The sequence below is a fragment of the Arachis stenosperma genome, chromosome 2 (assembly GCF_014773155.1).
Source record: "Arachis stenosperma cultivar V10309 chromosome 2, arast.V10309.gnm1.PFL2, whole genome shotgun sequence".
Lineage (NCBI taxonomy): Eukaryota > Viridiplantae > Streptophyta > Magnoliopsida > Fabales > Fabaceae > Arachis > Arachis stenosperma.
In genome coordinates, this window is record NC_080378.1 from 7,064,359 (window position 1) to 7,085,755 (window position 21,397).

Below are 21,397 nucleotides of genomic sequence, written 5' to 3' on the forward strand. Positions count from 1 at the left end.
ATATCAAGATTTAATATACTTCACACGAGAAATTTAATTCATCAATAATTGAAAAAAATAGTGGGTAAACAAAATGAGAGTAGTAAAGTCTTGTGGTGCTGATCCATATCTCCCTGATATGTAATAAACATATTATATTTTATTGTCTAAAAGTGGTGTTCACGGTGGGACTTCACCTATACGGTTAGTATTTGCTACTAGTTAGTTATTCATGAATTATGTGAAGTCACTGAGTGGAGTAAGGCTACGTTAATATTGATTAGATCCAAATATGTCATGATGAGAATTTTGGAATGGTGTGTATTTCGTGTGATTATACACAGGGCTCTTAACAAGGCTTTAATTTGATTTTCCAAAAATGTATTATAAGTAGATGTTCATGAGAAGTCACATGATCATCAAAATAAATTAGATGTGCAAGCGTGGCAATAATGTACGACATGTAGTCTTATATATTCTACTAGTGATAGTATGATGCACTAAAGAGTAGAGATATCCTAGTAAGAGTTATTGTAGTTCTAGTGTTGAATGAAAGAACTCTTATTGATTTTAATTTGGTGTTAAGATTTTGTATTAAGTGTGGTTTTTTAGTTGTTATTTTCTTTAGATTAGTAGTGATATTTTATTATTGAACGTTATCCTTGATGACAATGCGAAAAAAATCATTACTGAGGATTAGACATTGTTTATGTCTTTTCTCCTCATCACTTTAGATCGAATTTGTGACCCAACAATTAAAAAAAAAAGATGAAGGCTATTCTACCAAGTGCGATTAAAAAAAAATAATCAAATTAGCACAATTGTAATTTTTAATGAACAATTTTGAACATTAATTAACCCATGTATTAACATGCATCTTTAGTTTATTATTATTCTCTCTATTATATTTCTAAAAATAATTGTTTAATGTAAAAAGTATGTATCTTCAAAAAGTAATAAATCTTGTTAATAAGCGCACTTAAAACTATATGAAGATACATAATTATTTGTAAATAATTGTATGCAATTAGTATTTATTCATTGTCACAATTAAATTAAAATTCTTACAACAGAAATAACTAGTACTATTTTGATATTAAAATTAAATAATTATTTTAAAATATCAACAACAAAATTATTTTAAGATAGATATTGTAAAGAAAAGGAACATTTCCTTAAAAATTACAGTGTATTCAAGCAAGTCTTCGATGGAGTGAGTAGGTGATGAGTTAATAGTAAAAAAATATTTCCACGTTAGGACTTTGGTTTAATTACCATGTTTTAAACAAGTATTGGTAATATATTTATGAAAACTTTAAATTATAAGTTATTGGTTTAAAAAACTAGGTTATTAATATATTTAGTATATAAAAATAATTAAAACTTACTATTAAAAATTTTAATAAATACTCTCAAAATACTCCTCATTATAAGGCATTAGTCCGAAACTCTTTTGAAAGTTTACAATTTAAATTATTTTATGTCAAGAATAAAATGTGATAACAAATTATTAATTAAAGCGGATAAGAATTCTCCTAAGTTCTATGTAATTGTAACTTATTGCGATATTATAAAAGGCAGATTCAGAATAAAGATGATTCGATAATTATATAAGTATCGTTAAAATTAAAAATATATTTTTATATTTTCATAATTTTTTATTTTTTAAATTAAAAATAAAATATTATTAAAAAATAAAAAATATTATTTTAATTTTTAACCACGCCTTTTCAAAATGCTGTAACCATTATTGTAGTTATTGTAAAATGTGGCGGTGGAGAATAAACCCGAGACCACCCATCATTTCGACCCATGGAACTGGTCCAACTCACACCAGAACTTTTAGGTCACGTTTGATAATTATATTATTTTAAAATAAAATATTTTTATTCGAAAAATAAAAAATGAGACAAATATGATGTAAAGGAAATCAAAATATCTCAAACTTTACCGGAACAAGAAATAAAGAATCATATCATTTTGTAAAAGTACAAACATGTATTGACAACATACAGTAAATAAATAATTGGTATGTTATTATTAAAGCAAAATAAATTGTTTGAAAAAATGGAAATAGGAATCTACATTCTAGACATGGAAATATATGAACATGAATGTACTAGGGCCTAGCTAGATGGTAAATAATAATTGGAGAAATAAATATCCACGTAGCACAAACTACAAACACCCAAACATGACGGTATTTTTGCAAAAGTTAGTTGTACCTGTGTTTGAAAATTGTCAAGATTAAATCTTCTTAATTATTAAGTATGACAAGTTTTATAGGCTCAAAAATTTGGATATGATCCTAAAAATAGTTGAATTTTATAAAATGATATGATAAGCTTTTTGTATGAATATATATAGGATGGAAAATAAATAAGCAAATTTATTAAAGAGATAATTATTAATTTTTTTCTTTGAAGAAAAATAATAAATGTCGATTCTCAAAATAAAAAACGGCACCATTTTTTGGTAGAAAATCAATTGCATTGGTAATTGAATTTTAGTGGAGTTTATATATATCTCATTAATTTAATTTAAAAATAATAATAGAAACTAGTTTTCCAGTCAAATTACTCAAACATGCATGCGCCCATTAATCAAACAACCTATTATTTATTATTTATGGACTTTCAATTTCGTTTTCTAATAATCACTTTTGTAAAAGTATAGACTAGTCAAGAAAGTACCATATATATTTAAAAGAGAAGTGCTAAGGGGCCATTAATTTGTGTGATTTTTCATCAATAATATTTTTAATAGTGTGGGATTTTATCTAATGATGTGAGATTATTATTTTTTTTACTAATTACATGTTAACCAATATTTAATAAAATTGCTGACCTTTTAAAGTTTCCTTTTTAATTTCCATTGTCACAACTCACAAGCTAACATCCGATTATGACATCATTTTTATTTGACATACAACCACATTATTTTTTTAACAGGATGACAAGGGATTTGATTCTCATAGTATTTCCTAACCTTAATTTGACAGGTTAAGAATTAATTAAAATTTTATTTAAATATTTATTATTTATTAATAAATTATTATATATACAAAATATAATTTAAATATCTAATACTTATTTAAGTAGATTAATAAATTAATCATTAGAGTAATCCAACTTAATAAAAGATGATGTTAGATATATATAGTACATAAATTATATCATTTACACTTGAAATAAATTATAAGATGATTTGCAAATTAATAAGTTTTTCGGTACAATAATTCACAAAGATATATTTAATCGGAGAATTTGTATTGAACTTCAAATTCAGTTGAATTGACCATAAAATATAAAAAATATTTAAAAATGATCTGAATAACATGTTCATATATTATTTTGAAATAGTTTACTTTAGCTTTCATTTTGAACTAAAATTTAGTTTAGTGATCAATAGTTTTATAATAGTAAAAATTTTGATTTAGCTCTTAAAAATAATTTAAATTACGACTTTGAATCAGTGGATCAATTCTAAAAAAAATTCCAATAGATTGAACGATTTTACGATTTAAATCTTGCTTAAATTTTATGTTTTATGTGTTTAGTTTACTCTTGTTAGAGAAAAAGCTGGTTTAGATGTTAGTTAATGTTACGAGTAGTTAGAACATAAATGAAAAGTTAACTAACTTTCTATTATAAGTAACCTCAAAATCCAAAAATATAGTTTAGTTAACCTAAATTCTTGACTAGAAACATACATGTCACCGAGCTCTTTGATAAGATTATCAATATCAGTTTTAGAGCTTCAAAGTTCCAATTAGCATAATATCATCTAGCAGAGAGATACATAACAGAAGAATTAGCACATTTTACAAATAAAGAATGATAAGATTTTGTACTTTCAAATCTGAGTGATTTTAATGTTTTAGCTAGAGTTTGAAACCAGGCCCCTAGTGTCTATTTCAAACCATAAATTGCTTTATTCAATTTGCACACCAAATTTGAATTTGTAGAAATAAAATCTTCGGTTGGTGCATATAGACATTCATCCAATTTGTCATTGAAAACTGAATTATCAAATTCTAACTGCCTTATCACCCAATCATTTTTTTTGTTCATAGTATTACTTAACCTGACAGGCAAGAATTAATTCGCCGCGGATCGGAACTTTATTTAAGGGTTTGCTGATGGCCAATAGATTGTTGCATGCACTAAAGTGAGATTCGAACCTTCGACACTTGATTAAGCAAACGAGTGAGATGACCACTCGACCAACCCAAATTAATTTTATCATCCAATCATTTGTTAGAACCAGAGAAATGATAATTCTCATAGCAGTAGGCCTAATAATCGGGCTATAAAGCTGTTCAAAATCCTCTCTTTTAATTTGTTGAAAGTCTTTAGCAACCAAGCGCACTTTGTAGTGCAAAACATCACCATTAAAACTTTTTTTAATGGCATACATTCATTAACGAAAAGATAAATGTGATTAATTTTAAATCTTTTAAAAATTAATTTGATTAAAAAATTATTCAAAAGCGAATTTGACAAATAATTCATCTTTCAAAAATAAATTTGACCATCAACCTTATTGAATAATGTAAAAGTTACAAATTTTCAAAACATAAATAAAGCAAGAGCAAAAGAGAAAAAAAAAAAAAACATAAATAAAGAACAGTCTAGCTATGACCATGACATATATAGAATTCCATAAATTTCAAAGTTTTCCTATCATCAAATGATTTGTCATGTCCTTTGAAATTGTTGTCTGCTAGCCATTCTTTTTTCCTTTCAATTTTCCTTTTGGAGTTTAATATTGATAATTTGATATATGACTATATCCCTACCTTTTTTAATATATATATTATTTTACTTTGGTCATCTTGTTCCTTCTATTCATTCTAATGATACGTTATTCAAAAATTTGTTTTGTTTAATTTTTTCAGATTATATGGAGTAATGCAGCTAATTTAAACTTTCTTTTGCAATGCACTTGCTAGCCATGAATGAATATGTATGTTGGTGTTTAATTATGTAGTACCTTGATAATTTATTCTATGTAATAAATATTTAAAATTTGTATTTTAATATAAACAATATTATATGACCAATAAAATTTATTATTTTTAGTTATAATTGGTCAACTCTAAATTTTAAATATTATATTTTTTTAAATCCTAAATTTTAATAGTATAAAAATAAGATGTTAACTTAAAATATTAGTTAATATTGATTAAAAAATATTAATATTTTAATATTTTTCCATTTGTTGCAAAAAGAGTAACAGAAAAAAAAACAAAAATAAAATAACATAAGAAGTAATTAAAATTTGAAAAGAAAGCACTAAATGAATTGGGGACAGTTTAACAACCGTCGCAAAAATATTATTTTGTTGTAGACTTAACTTGTAGTAGTGTATAATAAATGTTAACATGCTTCATAATTAACAACTAATAACTTGATTTCAATCTAATACAACACTCATGGATTGGAGGTAACATGCATATATTCTCAGTTCTCATCCTTCTTTTTTTTATTTTTTCTTTTTTTTTTCTTTCTTTATCTTCTTTTATTATTATTATCACCATTATTATTATTATATTTTTTCTCTTCTTCTTATATATGTTTAGCAAAACTACTGAACACATAAATTTTAATACACGGCACAATTTTTTTAAAAAATTACATAACTAGAATTTGGACACCCAATTAATAAATTACACATAACACATAAATTTTAGTACATAGCACAAAAAATCTTAATGCATAGTACATAAATTTTTGAAAGACTACATAGCCAGAATATCAATATCCAACCAACAAAATATATAAAATACATAAATTTTAAAACACAATACATAAAATTTTGGTATACAACACAAAATTTTTTAAAAAATCACATGTCTAGAATATTGATATCCAACCAACAAAATATGCACAATACAAAAATTTTAGTATATAATATAGAAATTTTTTAAGGACTACATACTCAAAATATTGACTCTTCCAACCAACAAAATACATTCGCAATAAAAATTTGTGATATTCGCAAAAATTTATCAATAAATTTTTGTGCTATGTAAAAAAAATTCTATACTATATCGATAAGTTTATATGTTATGTGTAAAAATTTATGTATTATATACAAAAAAATTTGTATTATATATATATATATATCAATAAATTTATGTGTTTTCTAACAAAAATTTTATGCTAACGAAATAGTACAAAAAAGAAAAAATTAAATGCATAATACATATATGCATTAGTTTTTTTCTAAATTTATATTAATTTAATTAGATTTAATTACCAAAAATATTTGTAAGTTTAGCATTATTATTCTCAACTATTAACCCAATAATTTAGGGGTGTTCACGGTGCGGTTTGGTTCGGTTTTTAAGGGAAAAGTCATCCGATCTGATCATCTAATTAAACTGCGGTTCGATTTAGTTCTTTTTTTATCGAAGCCATCCGAACCAAACCAAACCAAACCGATTTTTAATTGGTTTGGTTTGGTTCGGTTTGTTCGATTTTTTTAATCAATTTAAAAAAAAATACTAACCTACTATTTCACAAAGTCATAACATTGAAATCCACCAACATAAGTACACAATAGCTAACAAAGTCTTGGTCTAATAAAATTTAACAACAAAAGGAATTCAAATACAACAATTAAAGAAGTTTAAAAGTTCACAAAGTTTTCCCTCAGCCTCTACTAGCAAGCTTCCTTGTGTTTCTATGAGGAGCTAGCACAACAGGCAATGCACTTGGAGATCTGATGCTAGTTGATTCATTCGGCAGAGGAACTGGCGACAATCCAGTGTCGCCCATATTTTCACTTAAACTGACATCAAACTGCATAAACGAATCAATAACCAGCAATGAATCAATAAACACTTAACCAGCAACAGTATCAAGTAAGCAAACAATTCAACAAACAGAATAAAATCAGCAAGTCAGCATCAATAACCAGCAACAATACTTAACAAAATAAATCATTAACTAGCAACAATACCAAGTCAGCAAACAATTCAACAAATAGAACAAAATCAGCAAGTCAGCATCAATAACAGGCAACAATAATTTATCCAGCAACAATACCTAGCAAAATAAATCAATAACCAGCAACAATACCAAGTCAGCAAACAATTCAACAAACAGAACAAAATCAGCAAGTCAGCATCAATAACAAGCAACAATGATTTATCCAGCAACAATACCTAGCAAAATAAATCAATAACCATCAACAATACCAAGTCAGCAAACAATTCAACAAACAGAACAAAATCAGCAAGTCAGCATCAATAACCAGCAACAATACCTAACAAAATAAATCATTAACTAGCAACAATACCTAACAAACAGAACATTGCCTAACAAACAGCAAATAATGAATCAACAAACAACAAACAATGAATCAACAAACAGCAAGTCAGTAACAAAACCGGGTTAAAAATACCAATTCTGAGTAATTTAACCAAATTAACAATGAATCAATAAGTCAGTAAGTCAGCAATAAAGTAAATAATACCAATGCTGAGTATAATTTAACCAGATTAACAATGAATCAACAAGTCAGCAAGTCAGCAATAAAGTAAACAATACATGACTCGGTGGCTCGGGCTCCATGCCTAACTTGAATCGGTGGCTGGGTGGGAGACTGGGAGGAACGTGGGTCCTATGTTGAATCGGTGACTGGTGGGTGGCTGGGTGCTGTGTTGAATCAGTAGGTGGGAGACTTGAATCGGTGACTGGTGGCGCTGGGTGCGAGGGATGAGGGTTGCGCTCTGCTAGGCTGCTACTGCTGTGTGCAAGGGTCGTTCAAGTTGTGGCTGGGGCTTCGTGGTGCTTTGTCCGTGAAGAACGTGGTGGCAAACTGTGAGGAACGTGGGTTCGCCGCCAAGAGAGGAGAGCGCCACTGTAGAGAGGAGAGCGCAACTGAGGAGAGCGACAGAGCGCGATTGTGAGAGGTTGAGACTGAGAGTTTTCGATTGGGGGTGGGAGGCGTGGGGATAGGGAATTGGGGTTCGGCTGTTTGGGGGTGGGGGAGTGGGGTTGGTTTTTTACGGCATTTTGTATACCACCGGTTCGGTTAGGGTTTTTCTGGTCAGAACCGAAACCCAAACCGAACCGCAAAAAACTGCAAAATACATTTTTCGGTTTATTCGGTTTTCAGTTTTTTCGGTTCGGTTGACCAGTTTAGCTTGGTCCAGATTGGTTTTGAACACCCCTACCCAACATTACACTACTTAGCTTGTTTTGTTGAATTGTTGTTTTGACATATTAATTGTTTACACACCGGACCATAGTTGTAAAAACTAAATCGGATCGGTCGGTTCGACCAAAAAATCGGTAAATCGGATCCTATATCGGTCCGGTCCAGTGTTTGAACCGCACAAGAAATTGAACCGGTCAAATTCGGTGTGAACCAGTGCGAACCAGTCAAAACCGGTTAGGTGGTCTGACCGAACCGCTTAGAAGAAAATATTTTCAAAATGCTTGAGGTAGCGTTCGAACCCCTGCCCTCAAGGAAACCAAAAGGCTCCACAACCACCAAACCACTATATTTTCTATTAAAATTGATGCAAATTATAATACATATAGATATCTTCTATCAAATAGTTTACTTTTATTTAATTTATTTTAATTTTAATTATAAACTCACTCATTCTTAAATTAATTATATTTTTATTTAACAATAATTATAAACTCACTTATTTTTTTATAATTATATAATATCTATTAATATTAGGGTAAAAAACCCAAATGAGCCAAGGAGAGCTCAAAATTACTCAATTCAGCCAAATCAAAAATCCATACATGAATCAACCAGGACGAATTATTATATAATTCGAATCAATATGATTCGAATTATACTTACATGTAATTCGAATTGATATAATTCGAATTACACACAGGCAACAAACTAAAGTAATTCGAATTGACTTAATTCGAATTACTAGGAAGGACACATAATTAAGTAATTCGAAACAACTTGTTTCGAATTACACTTAACTAATTCGAATTTAGTTAATTCGAATTACTAGGTTAGCTTGTGATACTACATAATTCGAAACATATAGATTCGAATTATATATATATAGTGCGAGCCAGGGCTGTATATATATGCTGTGAACTCATGATGCTCTCAACAAAGAGGGGAGATGGCTAGTGAGGAGAGTTTCCTAGTTCTGGTACATTACAGAGGGTCGATTAAGAGAAAAACTCGGTCCGGCGTGAAGTTCACTGATAAAGATCCCCTATGTATTATCGTGACGCCAACAACCACCTACGATGCTCTTGTTAGCTCTGTGCTGGAGAAGCTTGGTCTTGAAGGAGTTAAAAGGGTCAAGAAGTTTTTCTACCGCATTCCAACAGCGGTGCTCCATGACACCGTGAAGTTTGATTGTTTCACAATCGGTAGTGACGAGGACTTGCAGGTTATGTTTCTTTCTCATAGGCAGTTTCCCGAGGTAAGGACACCAGAGCTGTTGGCAAAGTTGGTTGATGTGGTATCTAGCTCGGGTGGTTCGAACCGGAATGCCAATACTATAGCCGCGGTTGCCGGCTCGAGCTCGAGACCTACTGTTGCTTCATCCTCTGCTCCTGTGTATGAGCCACCGATGCAGCTTGTTGCGTCCCCTTCGTTTGCCGTTGATTTGAGCGGCAATGTTGGAGACGAGGTTCGGTATGGGGAACATATTCCCACCGAGGTACATTGTCCCACACCGGCTGGTGTTAGTGATGGTTTGTTTGATGATCCAGATGACGATGACGTTGAGCCGGATATGATCGCTGATGAAAGCGGCGATGATGTTGGAACTACTGTTCCAAGAAGGGCTACAGGTGGATATAGTTCTGGCACACAGCAGTATCCACCCCATTTTTTCTCGTTGGACCTGGCTGCCATGCGGCAGGACGAAAACGCTCTGCAGCCCTCAGGATTTAGCGCTAGAGATACCGAGGGGTCTGCCGGTATGAACGAGTTCCAGGTTGGCCAACAATTTCAGGATAAAGATGAGGCGCTGTTGAGTGTGAAGACGTACAGTATCCGCCGAGGGGTCCAGTACAAGGTCGTTGAGTCTGACTACCGCAGGTATGTGGGAAAGTGTTCTGAGTTTGGGAATGGGTGCACATGGCTAATTCGGTTGAGTCTCCGACAGCGGAAGGGTATCTGGGAAGTGAAGCGATACAACAGACCGCATACATGTCTTGCCAGCTCCATCTCCAGCGACCATAGGAGTCTGGACTACCATGTCATATCCACCTTCATTATGCCAATGGTTAGGGCTGATGCAGCTGTGAACATCAAGGTGCTTCAAAATGCCACGGCCGCACACTTTGGGTTCAGGCCTACGTACAGGAGGATATGGACGGCGAAGCAGAAGGCCGTTGCCATCATATATGGGGACTGGGACGAGTCGTACAATGAGCTCCCTAGGTGGGTTTTAGGAGTTCAGCTGACGATGCCTGGCACTGTAGCCGTCCTCAGGACTTGCCCTGTTCGAGTTGGGGGACAGGTTGACGAGTCTCAGGTTTATTTTCATAGGCTGTTCTGGACTTTCCCCCCTTGTATCCAGGCATTCTGTCATTGCAAGCCTTTGGTGAGTATTGATGGCACCCATCTATATGGGAAGTATGGGGGAACACTGCTAGTCGCCATTGCACAGGACGGAAACTCGAACATCCTCCCCGTGGCATTTGCACTAGTTGAGGGTGAGAATGCTGAGTCATGGTCTTTCTTTCTTTCCCACCTCCGTGAGCACGTGACACCTCAACCGGGTCTGTTAGTTATTTCAGATAGGCATAACGGCATTAAGGCAGCCCTCGAGGCTCCGGATGGGGGATGGCTACCCCCTGCTGCGTACCGGGCGTTCTGCATTCGACACGTTGCAGCAAATTTTGCCTTGACGTTCAAGGGAAAAGATGCCCGGAGGCTTATTGTTAACGCCGTATATGCCAAGACCGAGGTGGAGTTCGACTACTGGTTTGACATTCTGCGCTCTGAGAATCCGGCAATGTGTGACTGGGCGAACCGAATCGAGTATTCGTTGTGGACACAGTACTGTGATGAGGGTCGGAGATTCGGGCACATGACGACCAATATTTCGGAATGTGTCAACTCAATCCTGAAGGGGGTTAGAAACCTCCCTGTTTGCTCGCTGGTGAAGGCCACATACGGAAGGCTAGCTGAGCTATTTGTCCGTAAGGGTAGGGAGGCCGAGGCTCAGATGGGTACTGGTGCACGAAATTGTGATCACTACTTTTACACAAAACAATCCCCGGTAATGGCTCCAAAGACTTGGTGCTCAATACCATGGCATAAACACAACTTCGCACAACTAACCAGCAAGTGCACTGGGTCGTCCAAGTAATAAACCTTACGCGAGTAAGGGTCGATCCCACGGAGATTGTTGCTATGAAGCAAGCTATGGTCACCTTGTAAATCTCAGTCAGGCAGACTCAAATGGGTATAGTGATAAACGAATAAAGCATAAAGATAAAGATAGAGATACTTATGTATATCATTGGTGAGAGCTTCAGATAAGCGTATGAAGATGCCTTCCCTTCCGTCTCTCTGCTTTCCTACAGTCTTCATCCAATCCTTCTTACTCCTTTCCATGGCAAGCTCATGTAGGGTTTCACCGTTGTCAGTGGCTACCTCCCATCCTCTCAGTGAAAATGTTCCCATGCTCTGTCACAGCATATGGCTAATCAGCTGTCGGTTCTCGGTCAGGCCGGAATAAAATCCATCGATCCTTTTGCGTCTGTCACTAACGCCCCGCCTGCTAGGAGTTTGAAGCTCGTCACAGTCATTCAATCACTGAATCCTACTCAGAATACCACAGACAAGGTTTATACCTTCCGGATTCTCTTGAATGCCGCCATCAGTTCTCGCCTATACCACGAAGATTCCGGTTAAAGAATCCAAGAGATAAACACTAGAGCCTCGTATGCTTGTAGAACAAGAGTGGTTGTCAGTCACTTTGTTCATGAGTGAGAATGATGATGAGTGTCACGGATCATCACATTCATCAAGTTGAAGAACAAGTGATATCCTGGACAAAGAACAAGCGGAATTGAATAGAAGAACAATAGTAATTGCATTAATACTCGAGGTACAGCAGAGCTCCACACCTTAATCTATGGTGTGTAGAAACTCCACCGTTGAAAATACATAAGAACAAAAGTGATCATTGGTTTCGGCCCCAGAGAGGAAACCAGAAGAACCAAGATCTGATCTAAGAACTAGATGTCCAAAGATGAAAAATACAATAGTAAAAGGTCCTACTTATAGAAAACTAGTAGCCTAGGGTGTATAGAGATGAGTAAATGACATAAAAATCCACTTCCGGGCCCACTTGGTGTGTGCTTGGGCTGAGCAATGAAGCATTTTCGTGTAGAGACTCTTCTTGGAGTTAAACGCCAGCTTTTATGCCAGTTTGGGCGTTTAACTCCCAATTAGGTGCCAGTTCCGGCGTTTAACGCTGGGATTTCTGAGGGTGACTTTGAACGCCGGTTTGGGCCATCAAATCTTGGGCAAAGTATGGACTATCATATATTGCTGGAAAGCCCAGGATGTCTACTTTCCAACGCCTTGAGAGCGCGCCAATTGGGCTTCTGTAGCTCCAGAAAATCCACTTCGAGTGCAGGGAGGTCAGAATCCAACAGCATCTGCAGTCCTTTTCAGTCTCTGAATCAGATTTTTGCTCAGATCCCTCAATTTCAGCCAGAAAATACCTGAAATCACAGAAAAACACACAAACTCATAGTAAAGTCCAGAAAAGTGAATTTTAACTAAAAACTAATAAAAATATAATAAAAACTCAACTAAAACTACTAAAAACATACTAAAAATAATGCCAAAAAGCGTACAAATTATCCGCTCATCACAACACCAAACTTAAATTGTTGCTTGTCCTCAAGCAACTGAAAATCAAATAAGATAAAAAGAAGAGAATATACTATAGACTCCAAATTATCAATGAAACTTAGCTCCAAATTAGATGAGCGGGACTAGTAGCTTTTTGCCTCCGAACAGTTTTGGCATCTCACTCTATCCTTTGAAATTCAGAATGATTGGCTTCTTTAGGAACTCAGAATCCAGATAGTGTTATTGATTCTCCTAGTTAAGTATGATGATTCTTGAACACAGCTACTTATTGAGTCTTGGCCGTGGCCCAAAGCACTCTGTCATCCAGTATTACCACCGGATACATACATGCCACAGACACATAATTGGGTGAACCTTTTCAGATTGTGACTCAGCTTTGCTAGAGTCCCCAATTAGAGGTGTCCAGGGTTCTTAAGCACACTCTTTTTGCCTTGGATCACAACTTTATTTCTTTCTTTTTCTTTTCTTTTTCTTTCTCCCCTTTTTTTTCTTTTTCGTTTTTCTCTTTCTCTTCCCTTTTTTTTTTGTATTCACTGCTTTTTCTTGCTTCAAGAATCATTTTTATGATTTTTCAGATCCTCAGTAACATGTCTCCTTTTTCATCATTCTTTCAAGAGCCAATAATTTTTAACATTCATGAACAACAAATTCAAAAGACATATGCACTGTTCAAGCATACATTCAGAGAACAAAAGTGTTGCCACCACATCAAACTAATTAAGCTAGTTTTAAAGATGAATTTGAAATCCTGTACTTCTTGTTCTTTTGTAATAAAAACAGTTTTCATTTAAGAAAGGTGATGGATTCATATTCATGGCTTTAAGGCATAGACACTAAGACACTAATGATCATAAGACACAAACATAGATAAACACAAGCATGAAAATTCGAAAAACAAGCAAATAAAGAACAAGGAGATTAAAGAACGGGTCCACCTCAGTGATGGCGGCTTGTTCTTCCTCTTGAAGGTCTTATGGAGAGCTTGAGCTCCTCAATGTCTCTTCCTTGTCTTTGTTGCTCCTCTCTCATGATTCTTTGATCTTCTCTAATTTCATGGAGGAGAATGGAGTGTTCTTGGTGCTCCACCCTTAGTTGTCCCATGTTGGAACTCAATTCTCCTAGGGAGGTGTTGATTTGCTCCCAATAGTTTTGTGGAGGAAAGTGCATCCCTTTAGATGAATCTCTCCATCTCCCATGACTCGGAGGTGGAAGCTTTTGCCTTCCCTTTCCTCTTTCTAGAGGTTTCTCCGGCCTTGGATGCCATAAATGGTTATGGAAAAACAAAAAGCAATGCTTTTACCACACCAAACTTAAAAGGTTTGCTCGTCCTCGAGCAAAAGAAGAAAGAAGAGAGTAGAAGAAGAAGAAATGAGGAAGAAGGGAATGGCTTTGTGTTCGGCCAAGGAGGGGGAGAAGTGGTGTTTAGGTGGTGTGAAAATGAAGGAGTGAAGAAGGGTTTATGGGGAAGAGGTGTTGAGGTGATTGGTGAATGGGTGAAGAAGAAAGAGAGTGGTGGGGTTGGTGGGGATCCTGTGGGGTCCACAGATCCTGTGGTGTCAAGGAAAAGTCATCCCTGCACCAAATGGCATTCAAAATCACGTTTTGAGCCATTTCTGGCGTTAAACGCTGGGCTGATGCCCATTCCTGGCGTTTAACGCCAGGTTCTTGCCCTTTTCTGGCGTTTAACGCCAGTCTGGTGCCCCTTTCTGGCGTTAAACGCCCAGAATGGTGCCAGACTGGGCGTTAAACGCCCAACTGCTAACCTTACTGGCGTTTAAACGCCAGTAAGTTCTTCCTCCAGGGTGTGCTGTTTTTCTTCCTGTTTTTCATTCTGTTTTTGCTTTTTCAATTGATTTTGTGACTTCTTATGATCATCAACCTACAAAATAAAATAAAATAACAAAGAAAATAGATAAAATATAACATTGCGTTGCCTCCCAACAAGCGCTTCTTTAATGTCAGTAGCTTGACAGATGGCTCTCATGGAGCCTCACAGATACTCAGAGCAATGTTGGAACCTCCCAACACCAAACTTAGAGTTTGAATGTGGGGGTTCAACACCAAACTTAGAGTTTGGTTGTGGCCTCCCAACACCAAACTTAGAGTTTGACTGTGGGGGCTCTGTTTGTCTCTGATTTGAGAGAAGCTCTTCATGCTTCCTCTCCATGATGACAGAGGGATATCCTTGAGCCTTAAACACATAGGATTCTTCATTCACTTGAATGATCAGTTCACCTCTATCAACATCAATCACAGCCTTTGCTGTGGCTAGGAAGGGTCTGCCAAGGATGATGGATTCATCCATGCACTTCCCAGTCTCTAGGACTATAAAATTAGTAGGGATGTAATGGTCCTCAATCTTCACCAAAACATCCTCTACAAGTCCATGAGCTTGTTTTCTTGAGTTGTCTGCCATCTCTAGTGAGATTCTTGCAGCTTGTACCTCAAATATCCCTAGCTTCTCCATTACAGAGAGAGGCATGAGGTTTACACTTGACCCTAAGTCACACAGAGCCTTCTTGAAGGTCATGGTGCCTATGGTGCAAGGTATGGAAAACTTCCCAGGATCTTGTCTCTTTTGAGGTAATTTCTGCCTAGACAAGTCATCCAGTTCTTTGGTGAGCAAAGGAGGTTCATCCTCCCAAGTCTCATTTCCAAATAACTTGTCATTTAGCTTCATGATTGCTCCAAGGTATTTAGCAACTTGCTCTTCAGTGACATACTCATCCTCTTCAGAGGAAGAATACTCATCAGAGCTCATAAAAGGCAGGAGTAAGTCCAATGGAATCTCTATGGTCTCATTTTGAGCCTCAGATTCCCATGGTTCCTCATTGGGGAACTCAGTGGAGGTCAGTGCACGCCCATTGAGGTATTCCTCAGTGGCATTCACTTCCTCTCCTTCCTCTCCAAATTCGGCCATGTTGATGGCCTTGCACTCTCCTTTTGGATTTTCTTCTGTATTGCTTGGGAGAGTACTAGGAGGGAGTTCAGTAACTTTCTTGCTCAGCTGTCCCACTTGTGCCTCCAATTTCCTAATGGAGGATCTTGTTTCAGTCATGAAACTCTGAGTGGTTTTGATTAGATCAGAGACCATGGTTGCTAAGTCAGAGGGGTTCTGCTTAGAATTCTCTGTCTGTTGCTGAGAAGATGATGGAAAAGGCTTGCCATTGCTAAACCTGTTTCTTCCACCATTGTTGTTGTTGAAACCTTGTTGAGGTTTCTCTTGATTCTTCCATGAGAAATTTGGGTGATTTCTCCATGAAGAATTATAGGTGTTTCCATAGGGTTCTCCTAGATAATTCACCTCTTCCATTGAAGGGTTCTCAGGATCATAAGCTTCTTCTTTAGATGAAGCATCCTTAGTACTGCTTGGTGCATTTTGCATTCCAGACAGACTTTGAGAAATCAAATTGACTTGTTGAGTCAATATTTTATTCTGAGACAAAATGGCATTCAGAGTATCAATCTCAAGAACTCATTTCTTCTGACTTGTCCCATTGTTCACAGGATTTCTTTCAGAAGTGTACATGAATTGGTTATTTGCAACCATTTCAATGAGCTCTTGAGCCTCTGTAGGCGTCTTCTTCAGATGAAGAGATCCTCCAGCAGAGCTATCCAAAGACATCTTGGATAGTTCAGAGAGACCATCATAGAAAATACCTATGGTGCTCCATTCAGAAAGCATGTCTGAGGGACACTTTCTGATTAATTGTTTGTATCTTTCCCAAGCTTCATAAAGGGATTCTCCATCCTTCTGTCTGAAGGTTTGGACTTCCACTCTAAGCTTACTCAATTTTTGAGGTGGAAAGAACTTTGCCAAGAAGGCATTGACTAGCTTTTCCCAAGAGTCCAGGCTTTCTTTAGGTTGAGAGTCCAACCATATTCTAGCTCTGTCTCTTACAGTAAAAGGGAATAGCATCAGTCTGTAGACCTCAGGGTCAACCCCATTAGTCTTGACTGTGTCACAGATTTGCAAGAATTCAGCTAAAAACTGATGAGGATCTTCCAATGGAAGTCCATGGAACTTGCAATTCTGTTGCATTAGAGAAACTAATTGAGGTTTAAGCTCAAAGTTGTTTGCTCCAATGGCAGGGATAGAGATGCTTCTCCCATAGAAGTCGGGAGTAGGTGCAGTAAAGTCACCCAGCACCTTCCTTGCATTGTTGGCATTGTTGTTGTTTTCGGCTGCCATGGGTTCTTCTTCCTTGAAGAATTCGGTCAGGTCCTCAACAAAGAGTTGTGCCTTGGCTTCTCTTAGCTTTCGCTTCAAGGTCCTTTCAGGTTCAGGGTCAGCTTTAACAAGAATGCCTTTGTCTTTGTTCCTGCTCATATGAAAGAGAAAAGAACAAGAAAGTGTGGAATCCTCTATGTCACAGTATAGAGATTCCTTGAGGTGTCAGAGGAAAAGAAAAGTAGAAGACAGAAGTAGAAAATTTGAACTTATCAAAGAAGATGGAGTTCGAATTTTGCATTAAGGAATAGAGTTAGTTCATAAATAGAAGGATGTGAGAAGAAGGGAAGTAATTTTCAAAAATTAAGTGAAAGATTTTGAAAACATTTTGAAAAACACTAATTGATTTTCGAAAACAAAAGTGGGAAAGAAGTAAAGTGATTTTTGAAAAAGATTTTGAAATTAGAAATTAAAAAGATATGATTTGAAAACTATTTTGAAAAAGATGTGATTAAAAAGATATGATTGAAAAGATATGATTGAAAAGATATGATTTTGAAAACAATTTTAAAAAGATTTGATTTTAAAAAAAATTAATGACTTGCCTAACAAGAAAAGATATGATTCAAACATTAAACCTTTCTCAACAGAAAAGGCAACAAATTTGAGATGTTCAATCAAATCATTAATTGTTAGTAAGTATCTTTGAAAAAGGAAAGAAATTGATTTTGAAAACATTTGATTGAAAAGATTTGATTTGAAAAAGATTTGATTTTGAAAAACTTTGAAAACTTGAAAAAAAATTGATTTGAAAACAAAATCTTTCCCCTTGTGCCATCCTGGCGTTAAACGCCCAGAATGGTGCACATTCTGGCGTTTAACGCCCAAAACTCTACCCTTTTGGGCGTTAAACGCCCAGCCAGGTACCCTGGCTGGCGTTTAAACGCCAGTCTGTCTTCTTCACTGGGCATTTTTGAATGCCCAGCTTTTTCTGTATAATTCCTCTGCAGTATGTTCTGAATCTCTAATTCTCTGTATTATTGACTTGAAAAGACACAAATTAAAAATATTTTTGGATTTTTAATAATGAGGAATAATCAAAATGCAACTAAAATCAAATAACAATGCATGCAAGACACCAAACATAGCAGTTTGTATACTACTGACACTAACAAGATGAGAATGCATATGAGAAACAACAAAAATACTCAAGTCAATAGAATTCAAAGATCAAAACAAGAAAATCATCAAGAACAACTTGAAGATTAATGAAGACACATGCATAAATTTGAAAAATGCAAGAAGAACAGAAACATGCAATTGACACCAAACTTAAAATGAGACACTAGACTTAAACAAGAAATATTTTTTTGTTTTTATGATTTTGTAATTTTTTTGGATTTTTTCGAAAATTAAGTGGAAGAAGAAAATAAAGGTATCAAAATTCTTAATGAGAATTCCAGGAATCATGCAATGTTAGTCTAAAGCTTTAGTCTAAAGGAATTAAACATAGCTAGCTAAGCTTCAGCAGGACATTGCATTCAAGAGCTAAATTGATGAGGATCAATCAGCTTTGGTGATGATAAGAACATCACCTTGAAACACTAGAATTCATTCTTAAGAACTCTGAAAAAAAAAATACCTAATCTAAGCAACAAGATGAACCGTCAGTTGTCCATACTCGAACAATCCCCGGCAACGGCGCCAAAAACTTGGTGCACGAAATTGTGATCACTACTTTTACACAAAACAATCCCTGGTAATGGCTCCAAAGACTTGGTGCTCAATACCATGGCATAAACACAACTTCGCACAACTAACCAGCAAGTGCACTGGGTCGTCCAAGTAATAAACCTTACGCGAGTAAGGGTCGATCCCACGGAGATTGTTGCTATGAAGCAAGCTATGGTCACCTTGTAAATCTCAGTCAGGCAGACTCAAATGGGTATAGTGATAAACGAATAAAGCATAAAGATAAAGATAGAGATACTTATGTATATCATTGGTGAGAGCTTCAGATAAGCGTATGAAGATGCCTTCCCTTCCGTCTCTCTGCTTTCCTACAGTCTTCATCCAATCCTTCTTACTCCTTTCCATGGCAAGCTCATGTAGGGTTTCACCGCTGTCAGTGGCTACCTCCCATCCTCTCAGTGAAAATGTTCCCATGCTCTGTCACAGCATATGGCTAATCAGCTGTCGGTTCTCGGTCAGGCCGGAATAAAATCCATCGATCTTTTTGCGTCTGTCACTAACGCCCCGCCTGCTAGGAGTTTGAAGCACGTCACAGTCATTCAATCATTGAATCCTACTCAGAATACCACAGACAAGGTTTAGACCTTCCGGATTCTCTTGAATGCCGCCATCAGTTCTCGCCTATACCACGAAGATTCCGGTTAAAGAATCCAAGAGATAAACACTAGAACCTCGTATGCTTGTAGAACAAGAGTGGTTGTCAGTCACTTTGTTCATGAGTGAGAATGATGATGAGTGTCACGGATCATCACATTCATCAAGTTGAAGAACAAGTGATATCCTGGACAAAGAACAAGCGGAATTGAATAGAAGAACAATAGTAATTGCATTAATACTCGAGGTACAGCAGAGCTCCACACCTTAATCTATGGTGTGTAGAAACTCCACCGTTGAAAATACATAAGAACAAAAGTGATCATTGGTTTCGGCCCCAGAGAGGAAACCAGAAGAACCAAGATCTGATCTAAGAACTAGATGTCCAAAGATGAAAAATACAATAGTAAAAGGTCCTACTTATAGAAAACTAGTAGCCTAGGGTGTACAGAGATGAGTAAATGACATAAAAATCCACTTCCGGGCTCACTTGGTGTGTGCTTGGGCTGAGCAATGAAGCATTTTCGTGTAGAGACTCTTCTTGGAGTTAAACGCCAGCTTTTATGCCAGTTTGGGCGTTTAACTCCCAATTAGGTGCCAGTTCCGGCGTTTAACGCTGGGATTTCTGAGGGCGACTTTGAACGCCGGTTTGGGCCATCAAATCTTGGGCAAAGTATGGACTATCATATATTGCTGGAAAGCCCAGGATGTCTACTTTCCAACGCCGTTGAGAGCGCGCCAATTGGGCTTCTGTAGCTCCAGAAAATCCACTTCGAGTGCAGGGAGGTCAGAATCCAACAGCATCTGCAGTCCTTTTCAGTCTCTGAATCAGATTTTTGCTCAGATCCCTCAATTTCAGCCAGAAAATACCTGAAATCACAGAAAAATACACAAACTCATAGTAAATTCCAGAAAAGTGAATTTTAACTAAAAACTAATAAAAATATAATAAAAACTCAACTAAAACTACTAAAAACATACTAAAAATAATGCCAAAAAGCGTACAAATTATCCGCTCATCAGGTACTGGACAACAATTCAGTCAATACCTAGTAAAGTGTATCGAGGCCAACCTGAGGACAGCCAGGCACTTCACGGTGACTGTTTACGACAGGGATAACTCGGAGTACACCGTTGCTGAGACGACTCCGACAGGTTCATTCTCTCTTGGTACGTACAGGGTCTAAGACTTGTGATTGTGGATACTTCCAAGCACTTCATTTTCCCTGTCCGCACGCACTGGCATGCTGTGCTTATTCACGGCTTACATGGCAGCCTTACGTCCACGAGGTATATCGCCTTAGTTCCGTTTTCGGTGTCTATCAGATGGGATTTACACCTCCCATCCCAGAGGGTTTCTGGCCACCTTATGCCGGGCCTACCGTTATACCGGATCCGAGTATAAGGCGTGCGAGGGAGGGTCGTCCTAGATCCACAAGAATTCGCACCAACATGGATGAAGCAGATCCGAACCGGCCAAAGAGATGTGGCCTCTGCAGGCAGCCAGGTCACACCAGGCGTAGTTGTCCACAAGCTGCAGGCCCCAGCGGGACTGCTGGAAATCAGTAGGAGATTTGCTATGTCTGTGTTTGTTTGTTAATGTATTAGCACTTGTCTTCTAATTGTTTTTATTTGTTAATGTATTAGCACTTGTCTGGAACTAAGTTGTTTCCTATGTGTAATGAAACTTGTTATTCGTACCAAATATTTCTGTTGAATGTCTTTTAAATGATTGAAATTTATATCTAAAACAAACAACATTATATCATGGGATGACTGATAACGAATAACATAACATCAAACTATAAATCATAACATAAAAGTAGAATACATCAAAGTAAATGACATAACAAAACATCAAAGTACATAACATAATATCAAATAACATAATAACAAAGTACATACCATAACAATGATAACCAACCAACAAGGTACACAATATAAATATAACAACATGACATACACCACTATCCATGAATCATCTAAATAGGTGCGATCCAGTGCCGCAACGGCGTGGCACCTGTGTCCGGTAACCCCTACGTATAAGTGGCT

The 21,397-nt window shown here is 36.3% G+C and overlaps 1 protein-coding gene across 1 annotated transcript; it reads left to right on the plus strand.

Moving 5' to 3' along the window:
* The first annotated feature begins 9,097 nt into the window (after positions 1-9,097).
* Positions 9,098-20,914, plus strand: LOC130962449 (uncharacterized). The gene is made up of 2 exons (XM_057888659.1): positions 9,098-11,168; positions 20,526-20,914. Exons 1-2 carry the CDS (start codon positions 9,098-9,100, stop codon positions 20,912-20,914), a joined length of 2,460 nt encoding a protein of 819 aa, XP_057744642.1.
* Positions 20,915-21,397: the final 483 nt, after the last annotated feature.

Coding starts and splice junctions, on each gene's coding strand:
- LOC130962449 (XM_057888659.1), top strand. CDS start 9,098: ATGGCTAGTGAGGAGAGTTTCCTAGTTCTGGTACATTACAGAGGGTCG. Junction 11,169..20,525: donor GGAGGCCGAGGCTCAGATGG/GTACTGGTGCAC, acceptor TGGTACGTACAG/GGTCTAAGACTTGTGATTGT.